This window comes from Bos indicus x Bos taurus, chromosome 28 (assembly GCF_003369695.1).
Source record: "Bos indicus x Bos taurus breed Angus x Brahman F1 hybrid chromosome 28, Bos_hybrid_MaternalHap_v2.0, whole genome shotgun sequence".
Taxonomy (NCBI): Eukaryota; Metazoa; Chordata; class Mammalia; order Artiodactyla; family Bovidae; genus Bos; species Bos indicus x Bos taurus.
This window is the reverse complement of record NC_040103.1, coordinates 15793969-15809705: the sequence shown is the minus strand read 5'-3', so window position 1 is coordinate 15809705 and position 15737 is coordinate 15793969. Positions and strand designations below refer to the sequence as shown.

The 15737-nt window shown below is 40.2% G+C and overlaps 1 protein-coding gene across 7 annotated transcripts in view; it reads left to right on the top strand.

Moving 5' to 3' along the window:
* Positions 1-15737, top strand: part of ANK3 (ankyrin 3) — a 375167-nt gene that overhangs the window by 270530 nt on the left and 88900 nt on the right. For all 7 annotated transcript variants that reach the window (XM_027530607.1, XM_027530609.1, XM_027530610.1 and 4 more), the window contains one exon: positions 11747-11853. In XM_027530607.1, coding sequence (XP_027386408.1) covers positions 11747-11853 — 107 coding nt within the window. The remainder of the gene's footprint in view (positions 1-11746; positions 11854-15737) is intronic.

Genomic DNA, 15737 nt, shown 5'->3' with positions numbered 1-15737 from the left:
TGCTGTCCAAGGGACTCTCAGGGATCTTCTCCAACACCACAGTGCAAAAGCATCAATTCTTTGGCGCTCAGCTTTCTTTGCAGTCCAATTCTCACATCCATACACGACTACGAGAAAAACTATAGCTTTGACTAGACGGACCTTTGTTGGCAAAGTAGTGTCTCTGCTTTTTAATATGCTGTCTAGGTTAGTCATAGCTTTTCTTTCAAGGAGCAAGCATCTTTTAATTTCATGGCGGCAGTTACCATCTGCAGTGATTTTGGAGCCCAAGAAAATAAAGTCTCTCCCTGTTTCCATTGTTTCCCCATCTATTTGCCATGAAGTGATGAGACTAGATGCCATGATCTTAGTTTTCTGAATGTTGAGTTTTAAGCCAACTTTTTCACTCTCCACTTTCACTTTCATCAAGAGGCTCTTTAGTTCCTCTTCACTTTCTGCCATAAGGGTCGTGTCATCTGCACATCTGAGGTTATTGATATTTCTCCTGGCAATCTTGATTCCAGCTTGTGCTTCCTCCAGCCCAGCATTTCGCATGATGTACTCTGCATAGAAGTTATATAAGCAGGGTGACAATATACAGCATTGTCGTACTCCTTTCCCAATTTGGAATCAGTCTGTTGTTCCATGTCTGGTTCTAACTGTGGCTTCTTGACCTGCATACAGGTTTCTCAGGAGGCAGGTAAAGTGGTCTGGTATTTCCATCCCTTGAAGAATTTTCCAGTTTGTTGTGATCTACACAGTGAAAGGCTTGGCGTAATCATTAAAGCAAAAGTAGATGTTTTTCTGGAATGCTGAATGCTGGCTATTGGTAATGGTCAAATCTGGCCTGAATAACCACCTATCAAGGGCAACGTAGAAAGTCTTCTAGCACTTCAAAGTGCAGTTCAACCTTGAGATTACGTTAGTTTATGCTTTCTTTCCAGGAATAAATCTAATTTTAACTAAATAAAAAGAAAATGAGGGAACTCCTTGGCAGTCCAGTGGTTAGGATTTTGCGCTTCCACTTCTGGGGGCTCAGGTTTGATCCCTAGTTAGGGAACTAATATTCCACAAGCTGCTCAGCAAGGTCAAAACATAGAGAAAGGCATTCTTTGCCAGTTGATCTCTAACAAAACCTTTCATTTCCTTTTGATTCTGTTGACACAGATGCCATGCATCTGTTGTTGTTGTTGTTTAGTCACTAAGTCGTGTCCAACTCTTTGCAACCCTATGGACTGCAGTATACCAGGCTTCCCTGTCCTTCACTATCTCCCAGAGTTTGAGCAAACTCATGTCCATTGAGTTGGTGATGCCATCCAACCATCTCATCCTTTGTTGCCCCCTTCTCCTCCTGCCCTCAATCCTTCCCAGCATCAGAGTCTTTTCCAATAGACCTTTTCCAAAGAGTCATTTCTTTGCATCACGTGGCCAAAGTATTAGAGTTTCAGCTTCAGCATCAGTCTTTCCAATGAGTATTCAGGGTTAATTTCCTTTAGGATTGACTGTTTTGATCTCCTTGCTGTCGAAGGGACTCTCAAAAGTCTTCACCAGCATCACAATTCAAAAGCATCAATTTTTCGGCACTCAGCCTTCTTTAGGGTTCAACTCTCACATCTCTATAGGACTACTGGAAAAACCATAGCTTTGACTATAAGGACCTTTGTCGGCAAAGTGATATCTGTGCTTTTTAATATGCTGTCTAGATTTGTCATAGCTTTTCTGCCAAAGTGTCTTTTAATTTCATGGCTGCGGTCACAGTCTGCAGTGATTCTGAAGCCCTCCCCAAAATAAAATCTGTCACTGTTTCCACTTTTTCCCCATCTAATTGCCATGAGGTAATGGCACTTGGACTGCAAGGAGATCCAATCAGTCTATTCTAAAGGAGATCGGTCCTGGGTGTTCTTTGGAAGAAATGATGCTAAAGCTGAAACCCCAGTCCTTTGGCCACCTCATGCGAAGAGTTGACTCATTGGAAAGGACTCTGATGCTGGGAGGGATTGGGGGCAGAAGGAGAAGGAGACGACAGAGGATGAGATGGCTGGATGGTTCACTGACTCGATGGACGTGAGTCTGAGTGAACACCTGGAGTTGGTGATGGACAGGGAGGCCTGGCGTGCTGCGATTCATGGGGTTGCAAAGAGTCAGACACGACTGAGCGACTGAACTGAATGAGACCAAATGCCATGATCTTAGTTTTTTGAATGCTGAGTTTTAAGCCAGCTTTTTCACTCTCCTCTTTCACGTTCATCAAAAGGCTCTTTAGTTCCTCTTGGCTTTCTGCCAGTAGAGTGGGATGATCTGCATATCTGAGGTTGCAGATGTACATCTACAAAAAGAGAAAAATGGGGCAGATGCAGGGCGCTGTCTGTCTCTAGTTAGGTTGTTCTCATCTTTCAGACTTCCTTCTTCAGACCTGATTTGCCCACAATCTTTGTGTCTAAGGGGGCTCAATAGCAGGGCTTCCAAGGGTGACCGGTTTAGAAGGTGTAACTATACCAATATGCAAACAGTTACACTGGTTTTTGGGTCCCTGTGAACATCATTCTGGAGTCAGTGCTGGAGGCTTCCCAGTAGCCTCCCCGTACCTGGAGGCAGTTGTCACACTGTGGACACGCCCTAACTCTTCTCATTTATCTCCCCCACTAGGATTCCAAATCCTTTGAGCTGGACTTGGTCTTCTGTGAGGCTGAGGATGGTCTCATGTATCCTTCTCTATATACTGTGTTGTGTACAACTTGATATATTAGCAAGGAATGTGTGAATTGGAGAGTTCTTTGGGAGAAATTCACATTTATTTATTTGTTTAAGACCTACACCCTTTCCATGATCTCAGTAATAGGGAGAAAAATGCCCAACCCAAAAGGCTGGTTTTGCTAATAATGTTTCCCACTGTCTTGCCAACCCCATTCTACCCCTGCCTGCCCACTCCGTCTTCCCTCGGCAGATTAACTTTCCTGTTTCTTGCCTTTAAGCTAATTTCTAAAGGGCTCTCACAAATGTACCTGGTGGCAGAAGGTCACCAGCCTGAGATTAAAAATGTGTTAGAGATAGTCCTTGAAAGATAAGCACTTTCAACTAGCAGCATTTAATGTGCTGCTTTTTCCTCTTCAAAGTGCTTTGCCAGCATTACTCAGGTGGTCCACTCAACACCTCTCACAGATTGGTCAGCAAGATTACAGATTTTTTTTTTTTTTAAGGCAGAGAGTTTGGTGTTGTAACTTAAGGTAGTACCGTTCATTTAGACGTCTTGAGCCGGATGTTGATGTATTAACATTCTCAGCTTCTATGCTGACCTTGACTTCACCTTCTCTTGTTCAAGCGGTTGCTAAATTTTCTTAAAATCAATCTGATTTGGAAATCCTTAGAATGCACCTTCATTTTGGTTTGTATTCTAGTCTCAAATAAGTCTTATGGGTAATAAGATTTCTAGAAAAGAAATACTTTAGAAAAGACCCGGTTTAGTAAGCTCTTAATTTTTATTTTTCTGCTTGAATCAGCTTTTCTTTTATGGAATCCATTTATAAGGTGTACATGATGTTTTGAAATATATCTGCATTGTGAAATGATGTCCATGGTCAAGCTAATTAACACATCCATCACCTGCCATAATTACCATTTTTTGCTGTGTGGTGAGAACACTGGAGATCTACTCTCTTAGCAAATTTCAAGTGTTTGATACGTTTTTATTCATTGCAATCATTGTGCTGTGCTTCAGGTTTCCAGCATTTATTCATCTTATAACTGAACGTTTGTTCCCTTTGATCAATATCTTCTCTTTTCCTCAACCGGCCCCCACCCCAGCCTTCGGTAACCACCACTCTAGCCTCTGTTACTATGAATTAGACTTGTTTTAAGATGGAATCCATTTCTTTCTTTTTTAAAAAATACACATATCCCCTCTTTTGTGGATTTCCTTTCTCATTTAAGTCACCACGGAGCGTTAAGTGGAGTCCCCTGTGCTGTACACCAGGTTCTCACTAGTTCCCCATTTTATGCACAGTAACATGTAGAATTCTCACTAGTTCCCCATTTTATGCACAGTAACGTGTAGAAGTCAGTCCCCGTCTCCCGGTTCATCCCCTTTCCCCCTTGGTATCCATTCATTTGTTTTCTACATCTGTGTGTCTGTTTCTACTTTGCAAGTCAGATCATCTGCACCGTTTTTCTAGATTCCAAACATATGCATTACTATACAATATTTGTTTTCTCTTTCTGATGTACTTCAGGCTGTGTGACAGTCTCTAGGTCCATGCACATCTCTGTGAATGGCACAATTTCATTCCTTTGTATGGCTAAGCAATATCCCACTGTGCCACAATCTTCTCTATCCATTTCTTTAAAAGGTATTTCCAGATAGTTGTGGTAGATGTCCAAAAAGACCTACTGTGTACTTCAGTTTTCCATTTCACTCAGTATCTGCCGTAGGTCACAATTACAATAATCAGGGCAGCACCCACCATTCCTTTTATTAAATGCATCTCCTAATTCCATGTATTCAGCCACCTCATGGACCAGGTATTCTCATTACCGCGTCACAGACAAAGAGCCTGGGGCTGAAAGGAGCATTTTACGCGCCCATTGTCACATTAGGTGGTGGTTGGTGGTCCGCCTGAGAGTAAAACAGATCTGATGACTGCCTGAGCCCCTCTGCTGCCGCCCCGAGGCCACAGTGCCACTGTCAGAAGCGGAGTACGGCAGCCTGAGTGAAGCACAGTCCCCTGGAGGAGTCGATGTGTAGACCAGAATTTGTCGTGAGCAAAATGCCACTTAATGTTTGTTAATCCAGCAGGCTACTCCCTATAGTCAAATCAAAACATAGGCCAGCCTAAAAAGCTACACAAGGGGCTGCAATGCTATATAAATTTAAGAAATAGATTCAACTATAAAAGATCTGGGAGTATCAGGATGATTAATATCTGTGTTTTTGTTTACCTAGCAATTTAGAATTTTCACACCATTTTCACACTCCTTGGGTCATTGCATTCTCACAGTGAGCTGGGACAGTTAACATTATCCACCACTACTCTGATGCAGAAATGGAGGCTCAGTGAGGGTTTCTGACTTGCCATTCATGGGCTATGAAGTGAGGCAGCCCACCTGAAACCCAATCATCTATCCTCTGTCTAGGGAATCTGACACCCACGCGGATCCCTCTGCCCTGGCCCTGTTTGACGTGTGGCTGTAGGCTGAAGTTATCCTGGGGTAACTACTAAAGGCACTAAGTGCTGGGTAATGACTTTTGACAAGCTTGTGCTCTCCCGGGCGCCCAGGCTGCTTACATCATCCAGCGGTTTCTCAACTAGATCACGTTTACAGGTTTTCCGATTAGACGCACTGAGTTTTGCCTGTGACCTGTTGCTGTGAGCTTTACCTGGTGCCGTTCACGTTAGCAGTATCCAGACCACCAGTTCATCGACAGGATGACCTCCTGCCGGGGGCAGCCACGCCAACGGACCTTAACTGGTGTCATCTGACACTGAGGGTGACGGTCTGACTGCCTGCACCCTGGAGAATTAGCCGATATTGGAGTTAATTGGATTTCTCTTTCTTTTCCTTGCAAATACTTTCTTTTCTCCTGACTCTTTTCTTCCATGCCTGCATATTTATTTCCGGTCCTGGGCATTTGGGGGCATCCTCATTGGTGAGGCCACTGTGTACTTGCCCTCTTCTTTGCTCTGATGAATACGGCTGGTGAGAAACTATTTTGGGAAAGTATGAAGCTCTTGGAGACAGTGGTATCATCATTAGTCAGGCTTTAGACTCTAATGAATAATGTGCATTTTGGTTTTAATAGTATCCTTGACATCACTTCCAAGATGAAAAATGATGTGCTTAATCATAATCATTTTAGACTTGGGGAGTAAAAGGTCTTAAGTCAGTGTGAACTTTTCCTTAACATAGTGTTTTAGGTACTGAGTGTATACTTTGTATTATCAATTTCTTGAAATCCCTCTCTGAACTTCAGTTTCCTCATCTGTAAAATGGTGTGATATTACCTCCTGAGGCTACTCGGTCCTGAAGATTCAAACAACACATGACCGTAAAGGCCTAGGACAGTCCTTAACATTGAGTTGGTAGAGTTGCTCTTAACATAGAAATTTAAATAAGACTAAGGCATTTAGATCAGAGAAGGCAATGGCACCCCACTCCAGTACTCTTGCCTGGAAAATCCCATGGATAGAGGAGCCTGGAAGGCTGCAGTCCATGGGGTCGCTGAGGGTTGGACACGACTGAGCGACTTCACTTTGACTTTTCACTTTCATGCATTGGAGAAGGAAATGGCCACCCACTCCAGTGTTCTTGCCTGGAGAATCCCAGGGACGGGGGAGCCTGGTGGGCTCCCATCTATGGGGTCGCACAGAGTCGGACACGACTGAAGTGACTTAGCAGAAGGCATTTAGAAAATACATTCTTCTAACTGAATGGGGTCTGTTGATTTAATATAGGCATCCTGTGTCTATAATTGTAAAGGGCCAGTCCTAGCTGGAAATTGTTTTTGCTGTGTTTTCTCCACACATTATCAGATTTTAACAAATGGGCTCATATAAATAAAAGTCCTTTGAAAAGTAGAAGTGACTTTCAGAAAAGAAAGGAAAAATAGAAGCAACTACACATCTGTACTTTGAAAGTCTTTGAAAAGTAGAAACGACTATACCGTGCCAACACTGGCCTTGGTGCCTGATCTCAGGTGTTCATTTTCATTTAATCTTCATATCAATCAGTCGTCAATTTGAAAATAAGGGAACTCAGACCGAGAAAAGTTAAGAAACATTCTAAGGATCTTAAGGCCAGCAAGTAGTGTTGGGGCATCTCCAAGGGGGCTTTCAATAAGTAAAGAAAAAGAAAAGTCAAAGGCAAAGTATCTCCTTCATTCCTGGTGGAGGCCAGCTTGAGGGTTGTGTCTGACCCAAGTGGGCCTTGGTAACTGCACCCCTGGGCAGACCCCCTACCCAGTGGCCAGCATCAGTGACCCGGGACAGGTAGCCCCTCATGGAGTTCTGCGTAGGGGAACAAAGCAGGTGGCTCTCCTCTGTGACCAAGCTCGGGCCCGCAAGAGTGAAAACTGCATCTGAGCAGAGCCTTCCAGCTGCCTTTCCCAAATCGTCCATGAAGATAAATAAACCACATTTCCAGGGCTACAGTGAATATAAAGGGACAGAGTGAGGCCTTCAGTGACACAACTGAGCAGCCTTTCCAAACTGGAAAGCTTACGAGTGGGAAAAGTGCTCTCTTCACAAATGGCAGAGATGATTTTCAAATCCAAGTCTGTGACTCAGCTCTAAAGCCCGGCTTTTCCATTAAGCCCTGGGAACACCCCTACTTGCTGTGCGAAATTTGAGAGCCGTCTCTAGTTCATCTTTTTTTTTTTTTTTTTAAATAAGCACGGTGTCTTTACTTTTTAATTTTTGGGCTATGCCTCATGGCATGTGGCATCTTAATTCCCCCAACCAGAGATTGAATCTATGCACCCTGCATTGGAAACGTGGAGAATTAACCATTGGACCACCAGGGAAGTCCCTCTAGCTCACCTTTTTCAACCATCGTTTATGTAGTATCTGATTTATTGTTTTAAATGTCTGCTGTAAGTAACCAGGTGCAAGAGTTTTTCCTGGTACTGTGGTACCATGCACAGTGATGTGTCAGAACATTTTGAAATTCATATCGTTGATTAAAATAAGTAAGCAGTTCAAGCGGCACATTTCCGTTTTAAGTGAACGTAGCCATTCCCTTTTCCAGGAGATCTTCCTGACCCAGGGATCAAACCCAAGTCTCCTGCACTGCAGGCAGATTCTTTACTGTCTGAGCCGCCAGAGAAGCCCAGTCTGTAGAAAGAAGTATTCAGAGACACGTAACTTGGAAATGAAGCTACCACCTCGTATCTATAAAAACCCTAGGTTTAGATGGCATGCCTTGTTTTGTATTTCAGTGGACGCATTGTGAGAAGAGCCTTTTGTTTGTCTGTATTTCACTTATTATAATTGTTAGGCCTACCCATAAACCTCTGCAAAACTCTATGGAAAAAAAAAAACGGGAACAAATGTGAGGACATACGGCCAGTTGTTTTGAACACGTCTTTGTGTTTGTTCATTGTACACTGGTTCATTTGTGTTATGACAGAGTTCCTAGGGGTGGGGAGAGTGAGGGACCTAGGAGGAAGTCTGAGGGGTCCCCGTGTGCTGGCACACTCCTGCCTGCATAAATATTGCATCACGGCAGTGTTACCTTTTTGTGTGATGTAATTGATCGTTTCAATAATTAATGTCGCCAGTGCATGTGTCTAAGAGGACCAAGGGTAAATAATTTACTGTAATTACCAAAGAGGAGTGATATTATTTATTTATTAGAGCTTGAAAAAAATGGGTCCTTTGGAAAATAACCTTAAGGCCCCAAATGTAGGAGTTTTAGTTTGCTAAAAAATTTAGTAAGCAACACCACTATTTCACATTAAACATTTTGCCCTGCTCTGGAGGTGAGTTGGGCTTCCCAGTTGGCAGTACTGGTAAAGAACCTGCCTGCCAATGCAGAAGACTTCAGGGACAGGGGTTCAATCCCTGGGTCAGGAAGCTCCCCTGGAAGAGGGCACGGCAACCCACTCTAGTATACTTGCCTGGAGAATCCCATGAACAGAGAAGTCTGGTGGGCTATAGTCCATAGGGTCGCAGAGAGTCAGGACACGATTGAAGCAACTAGGCACGGAGGGCAGTTCTTTGGGGTCTCTAAAAGTCAGTAAAATTGGTAAATGAGGCCAGACTAAAGCCAACATCTAATCTTTGGTTAAACCATAAAGAATGTGGGCACTTTCTGAAGTGATGCATTGCTCTTTGGGGATTAGGAACCTGGTTCTATAAGCTTTTATGAACATCACTGATCACACACCCACCCAGCAGATGTGTCCTCTCTCGCTCAATGCAGAGAAAGCTGCTCCTCATTCATTTCTGCATTCCCCTAAGATCTGGATAGGATAGTGACTGCACATAAGTGCTCTACAAATTATTGTTCAGTTTGATTTAAATTATTGTTCAGTTTGATTTCAGGGCTATTCTTTAATGTTTATAATTCACAGTAATTTAGAAAATTTGTTTTCTTATCAAATATACACACCAATCAAAAGTCATGTCCTGTTATCACACATACTCATCTGGATTAAAAGAAGAACCTCCATATACACCTTCAGCCTCTTCTCTCCAGAGACAGTGACTTGGGATACCTTTTGATGACTGAGTATTAAGCTCACAGGGTACTCTGCATGGTAGAGGACTTGTCATCTGTGACTTCCACTAAAGAAATGAACCTGGAACATTTCACTGGAAAATTTCAGAGAAGCCTCCATTTTCAGCCTCCAGGCTCCATCCCTAACTGTCTATCTGGGAGACCAGTAAAGGTAGAAGTTTGGGTCTGAACATTTGGTATATAAGCTTTCAATTAATCTCCATTTTCATTATGGAGAAATCTTCTCCATAATCTTCTTCCTCTGGTCTCTATACCTCTAACTTTCTGCCAAGGATGATGGATGGAAGTTAGTTATTTGGAGACAGATAAATCAGTGAGGGGATTGTGAGGATCACATCACTTTTATAGAGAGTTTCAACCAATCCTTGTTTTTCTGCTGATGTGTTCTCTTATGCTCTTTGTGTGCGTGTGTGTGTATGTGTGAGTTAACACTCAACTTCCATTTTACTGGGGTTTCAATAGAAAGCAGATCTTTACCAGGATGAAAAATGAGATTGATATCGTTTGTGGTCTGTGAAATACTATCTTTCATCAGATTTAGAACATTCTTAGCAATTCTGTCTTCAGACTTAGCCTCTACTTTGTTTTCCTCTTCTTCCAAGAGTCCAGTTACACATATGTTAAAACTTTTCACTGTGTTCTACGCCTCATACCATTTTCTGTATTTTTCATTCTTTTAAACTATCTACCCTTGACATACACATACTACTACATTCAAAACAAATAACCAACAAGGGCCTACTTTTAATAGCACAGAGAACTCTGTTCAATATTCTATAATAATCTAAATGGGAAAAGAATTTGAAAAAGAATATGTATATATATAAAACTGAATCACTGAACTATACCCCTGAAACTAACACAGCATTGTAAATCAACCATAGTCCAATATAACATAAAATTTTTTAAATCTGCCCTTCATTTTGTATGTTTTTCCACTTACACTTCCAGTTTACTAACCTTGTTTTCTGTTGTGTCTACTTAAGAACTCACATTATACTGAGAACCGGACAAAGACCCATTTGATTCTTTCTTACACATATTCCAGTGCTCTGTTGAATTATCCAACTTTATTTTTCTCTATCTTTTCTATTTTCTTAAACATACTAATCATAGTTATTAGGATCACTGTAGTGAAAGTTCTTATAAGCTTCCTTCAAAATACAGGACGACCTTGGGATCTGTTTATAGTATCTGGGTATCTTTTTCTGTTTTTGTTCATGTGCTCTGGCCATCCTTGGCAGTTTTTCATTGCATGCTGGACATGATGTATTAAAAACAAGTTTGTAGACATGACACACCCAATGATGATATATTCTTTCAAAGAGGAGTCACTATCTCTCTGCAATGCAAATAGAGGGGTGGTTGAGTCTTCTAATCCAGTCAAGATTTTGCTGAAATGAGGCTGGTTTGAAGCCCTGATAAGCCTCAGGCAATCTCTGAACTGTCTCTGGCCCTTCAGGGTCCTTATTTGAAATTTTGGTATGGTCTTTGAGGCCCCTCCCTTTCTAAGTCTCAAACTCTGAATCTTTTTTCTCATGAAACTGCCCAACAGCTCTACTATGCCTTTCAGAAATTTTCAGGTCGGTTTTTCACCTTCCTGTTCTGCACAGCCCCAGAATTTAGCAGATGTTCTGAACAGAAATCTGTAGCGTGCTTGAGGCCACCCAGATCCCCACCAAAACTCTTTTGGCTTTTGTATCCCCTGCAGGCAGCCCCTGTAGGCACAAAGCCCAGATTCCATCTGCACTGGTAATTGACAAATGCCCCCAAGTTAAAAATGGAAACAAAAAGTCAGCTTATCTTTTTGCAGGTCACCTCCTCTCCAAGTACAGGTCCTCCAGTTTTGCACCTCAGTTGTTCTCTGCTGCCTGCAGAGATAGATGATTTCCATGCTTACCTGCTGCCTGCAGAGATAGATGATTTCCATACTTACCTGCTGCCTGCAGAGATAGATGATTTCCATACTTATCTGGTGTACAGCGCTAGGCTACTGTAGGCTTCTCTATCCCACTTGGAAATAGAAGTCATCAAGATTGACCTTTTTTTTTTTTTTTTTGAGATTCAGAAGAGAAATTTACAGTTGTAGGATTAACTTAAGAGATTTTTGAAGTACTTAAAATCGTGGTTAGAATGACTTCTGTGATCTTCCTTGTGCCATGCCAATTACTCAAGTGGTTTCTTAAAAGACTGAAATAATACAGCATATCAATGAACTTTATTTTTTAATTTTTGAAACTGCAATGTAGACCTATAGAGGAATATACAGTCAGGCCCGTGGATGCAAAGGGCTGATGACACTGGTTATTTTATATAAGGGACTTGAGCATCCCCGTATTTTAGTATCCACAGGCACAGGTGGGTGAGGGGTGTCCTGGAACTGGTCACCTGAGGATAAAAGAGACAACTATAAGAAAATGCTTATTTTGAATATTGAACTATCTGGACTGATGGAGACATACAGGTATATTTTATAGGTGCAGAGAAACCACTGTCTTGGATGAGTTGCTGACATAATACATTGTTTATTTTTCAGCATCTAACATTCACAAGAGAATTTGACTCAGATTCTCTTAGACATTACAGCTGGGCTGCAGATACCTTGGACAATGTCAATCTTGTCTCAAGTCCTGTTCATTCCGGGTAAGTAACCAGAAACTCACTTCTCCTGTTACATTAACATTGCATTTATTTGAGTTATAAATTCATATTGGCAAGTTTCACATGTATTAAATATTGATCTTCTAAAGGACTTCATTAATGAGTATACGTGGCATATATTTGTAAATCATTAGTAAATTCTTTTCTAGACAAGTCTGCATATCTGTTTTTATTGACAAAAGCACAGTGTTAGAAAGGAAATTAACAAAGCGCTGGTGCATAAAAACTGCCTGGCTATTCTGGCCCTACTTTTAGGCCCTTAATTTTGCATTTCAATAAAAAAATTTTAGTATAGTCATTTCTTTTCATTTTACTTTATTCAAATGTTTTTTCTGAGTATATTATTTTTCTGAAATATAATTATAATGAAGTTGTATTAAAGTTTTTTAAATAAATGAATTTTTAAAAGAAAAGAAACAGTAAATGTACCAGTGTGTGTACACCAGAAGAGCTATTGTAAAAACCACATCGAAGAGGCTCCTCTTTGCTGCCCTGTTAGTCAGCAGGCAGCTAAGAGGTGACCTGCTTCAACTGCTAAATTGATAATTGCTGTATTTTTAGATATTGGGTTCTTTGCCTAATAGGTAATTAAAACTTGGGATAATCGATATGTATACAAATGGGAATGAAATAATTTGAAAATTTCAAAGTATTTTCACCTCTGAAATTGATGTTTAGGCCATAAATTAATTGTAATTCAGGACAAGTACAGACTCATTTTGAATTAAATAAATTAACTATGATTAACATATGTGAAATGCCTTTATATATCTTATGAAGTATTTTTTGCTGCTTTGAATCACAGTAAAGTGTGATGGCTAACATAGCTAGTGCTTGTCATATATCTGGCATCATGCTAAATCTTTTCACATGTATTATTTAATATTTATTTGAACCTTAAAATGACACCGAGATAAGTTTTATCATTATTCCCATTTTACAGAGGAAAAGTCCTAAGCTCAGAGTAATGCTACAAATTATTTAAAGAATTCTTACACAATTACAGCTTGTAACATCACAGCTGTAAAACACAAGTCACCACAATGTCATTTAAACAGAAATAATTTACATGCAAGTGCTTTATAAACTACATGGTGGTCTTTGAGTCATCAATATTGCATTTCTTTAATTAGAAAAATTCTTAATTATAGTAATATTAATTTTTAAACTGCTTAAAATATTTACATGATTTATAGTAGATGTATATGAGTCTAAAATTGCAAAAGCAAAAAAAAAAAAAAAAAGTCAGAGTTGAGAAGGAAAATATAAAACACCCAGAATACATTCATTCAGTGGGCAAACATATTGAGTTTTTTGAACCAAGTTTAGTGAATTGCCACCATGTTACCAGAATCTAGAACCAGCACTTTGTACTCTACATAGGAAAGAAAAGTCCAAGGGTTTTATTTAGTAAATTGAGAAGCTGAGGCATCATGGGATAATAAAATCAGAAATGAGCGTTCCTCTACATTGGACACAGTATAGTATTTGAATATGCAACTTATCTCTCCTTCCCCTTGAATTCATTGAAGACAACAGACTTCTTCAGGGAAGGAAAGTAATAGCAGCTAGTTGGGCTTATTTGAAAAGGAGAATATACACTGGTATACACTTGGAACTAGTTCACTAATGCTAGGTCTATGGAGTAGCTTATACATAGCCATATGAGGCAAATCTTTTTCCAAATTGTCCCACAAATGCCAAATGCCTTGGTTTTGTTTTCTGATGGTTTTTATTTTTCCTTTGCTTATCATTGACATTTTCTGTTGCTTGCTTCTAATTATCTTACATTAATTTTCCCATTTGCTTTCTAAATTATTTTGCAGCTATTCTTCTCCACTTCCTCAGTATGATTCAAGGTGATAACTGTGTCTTTTATGTGAATCATCCCTTTTTGTATTTTTAATTTATGTGAATTTTCCCCACAGATTGTGTCAATGTCTGTAAGTGTATCAGCATCTGTCATCCTGCTGTTCCTAAAACTAGAAACATTCATGTGTTAGTTTTAAAATCATTTGTAGAATTCCTGCTTTAGTTTACATATGAATAAGATACAATGAATATGATTCAGTATTACCTTTTCATTTGTTTTTGTAAGTTATAGTGCATGAAATTTTATTTTGTATCCAACATGTAAGAAGTGAAGTTGCTCAGTCCTGTGAGACTGTTTGCGATCCCATGGACTGTGTAACCTAGCAGGGTCCTCCGTCTATGGAATTTTCCAGGCAAGAGGACTGGAGAGGGTTGCCATTTCCTTCTCCAGGGCATCTTCCCAACCAGGGATGGAACCCAGATCTCCTGCATTGCAGGCAGATGACTTACCCACTGTGCCACCAGGGAGTTTAAAAAACAAATTTCTGTATTTCATGATGTTATTGAATAATAGGACTCAATATTCTGCTTAACATTTACCCCATATTTCCTCAGTCTTTTGGCTCTATAAAGCTGAAAACCTTAGAACAATAAATAATCAGTAATGAGCCCTAGCTATGTGCTGGGTGCCATGCAGAATATAGAGAAAGAGATTCTTCCAATTTGTCATTAAAATCTTCTAAGCCATGGTTTTTCCATTTGGTTCTGATATTCTCTGTAGCTGGGGTATTTTTATATTGACACTGGTAACCTTCTTACACTACCTTCAGTGTATATATGTATATATATTATATACCTATAATATATATTTCATTTATTTATATATGTATAAATAAATGAAATTTATCACTCAGTTGTGTCTGACTCTTTGAGACCCCATAGACTGTAGCCCGCCAGTCTCCTCTGCCACAGGAATTCTCCAGACAAAAATACTGGTGTGGGTTGCCATGCCTTCCTCCATGGGATCTTCCCAACCCAGGGATCAAACTTAGGTCTCCTGCATTGCAGGTGGATTCTTTACCGTCTGAACCATGAGGGAAGCCCATAATATATATTTCATGTATTTATATATGTATATATTTTTCTGTATTTTTTTTCAATGTTAGTAACCAAATCTGACCTAGGCAATTTCTAAGCACACTTAACAAAATAGTTTTGTTTATTGGTTTATTCAATAAACATTTACTGTGTGCTTATTATGTGTGAGAATCATGCTCAGCTCTGCAGGTAGAGCAGTGAACAAGACCAACCTGATCGGAATATTATGTGTGTGAGTGAGAACCAGCTGTTTGTTGCCAGGGTGAGCAAGGTCCTCTCAGTGTAAATACTCCAGTGTTTATTTGTACCAATACAACTGCATTTTCAAACCCAGAGTTTATCTTGAGTCATTTCTCATTTATTCTGTTACTGTTAATCCCAACCACAAGTTCCTTTTTAACTACTAAAAGCTGGGAAAGATCAGATTTTTGTCTTGGGCTTCCTTATAATATTGCCACATTGTCTTCAGTACCGGGTAAAAGTGGCTGTTAAGCTTGTACATGTCTAAGGAAATGAAGGCTCCCAGAGTAGCTGCAAGGGAGCCCTGGATCATTCAGCACTGGAGACAGTTCATCTGGACACTTGTACAAGTGAACAAGGATCTTTGTTTTTTAATAGGAGGGAGTTTTGTTTTTTGTTTTGTTCTGTTTTTGAAGGGGTCTGTCTCTTGCCCTCATACTTTGAATATCCCTGTGATTCTAGTCTCTCAAAGTAGATACAATAATATCAAAACATAAAAACCATTCATTAATCCAGAGGAAAATGGCTAAATCCAAAAAGAGCAAAAAGGTATGAAGTTGATGACTTCACTGATGACCACAGTTGGTTCTGAAAATCTGCTGGGCTAAAAGGTGATCCCCATGTACCTGCCTCTCTCCATGGGGATGGTGGGCTGATTTACTCTTTCAAGGTCAAGAAGCATCACTCTTTTGGAAGGAGTCTCCAGCTAAGACCTC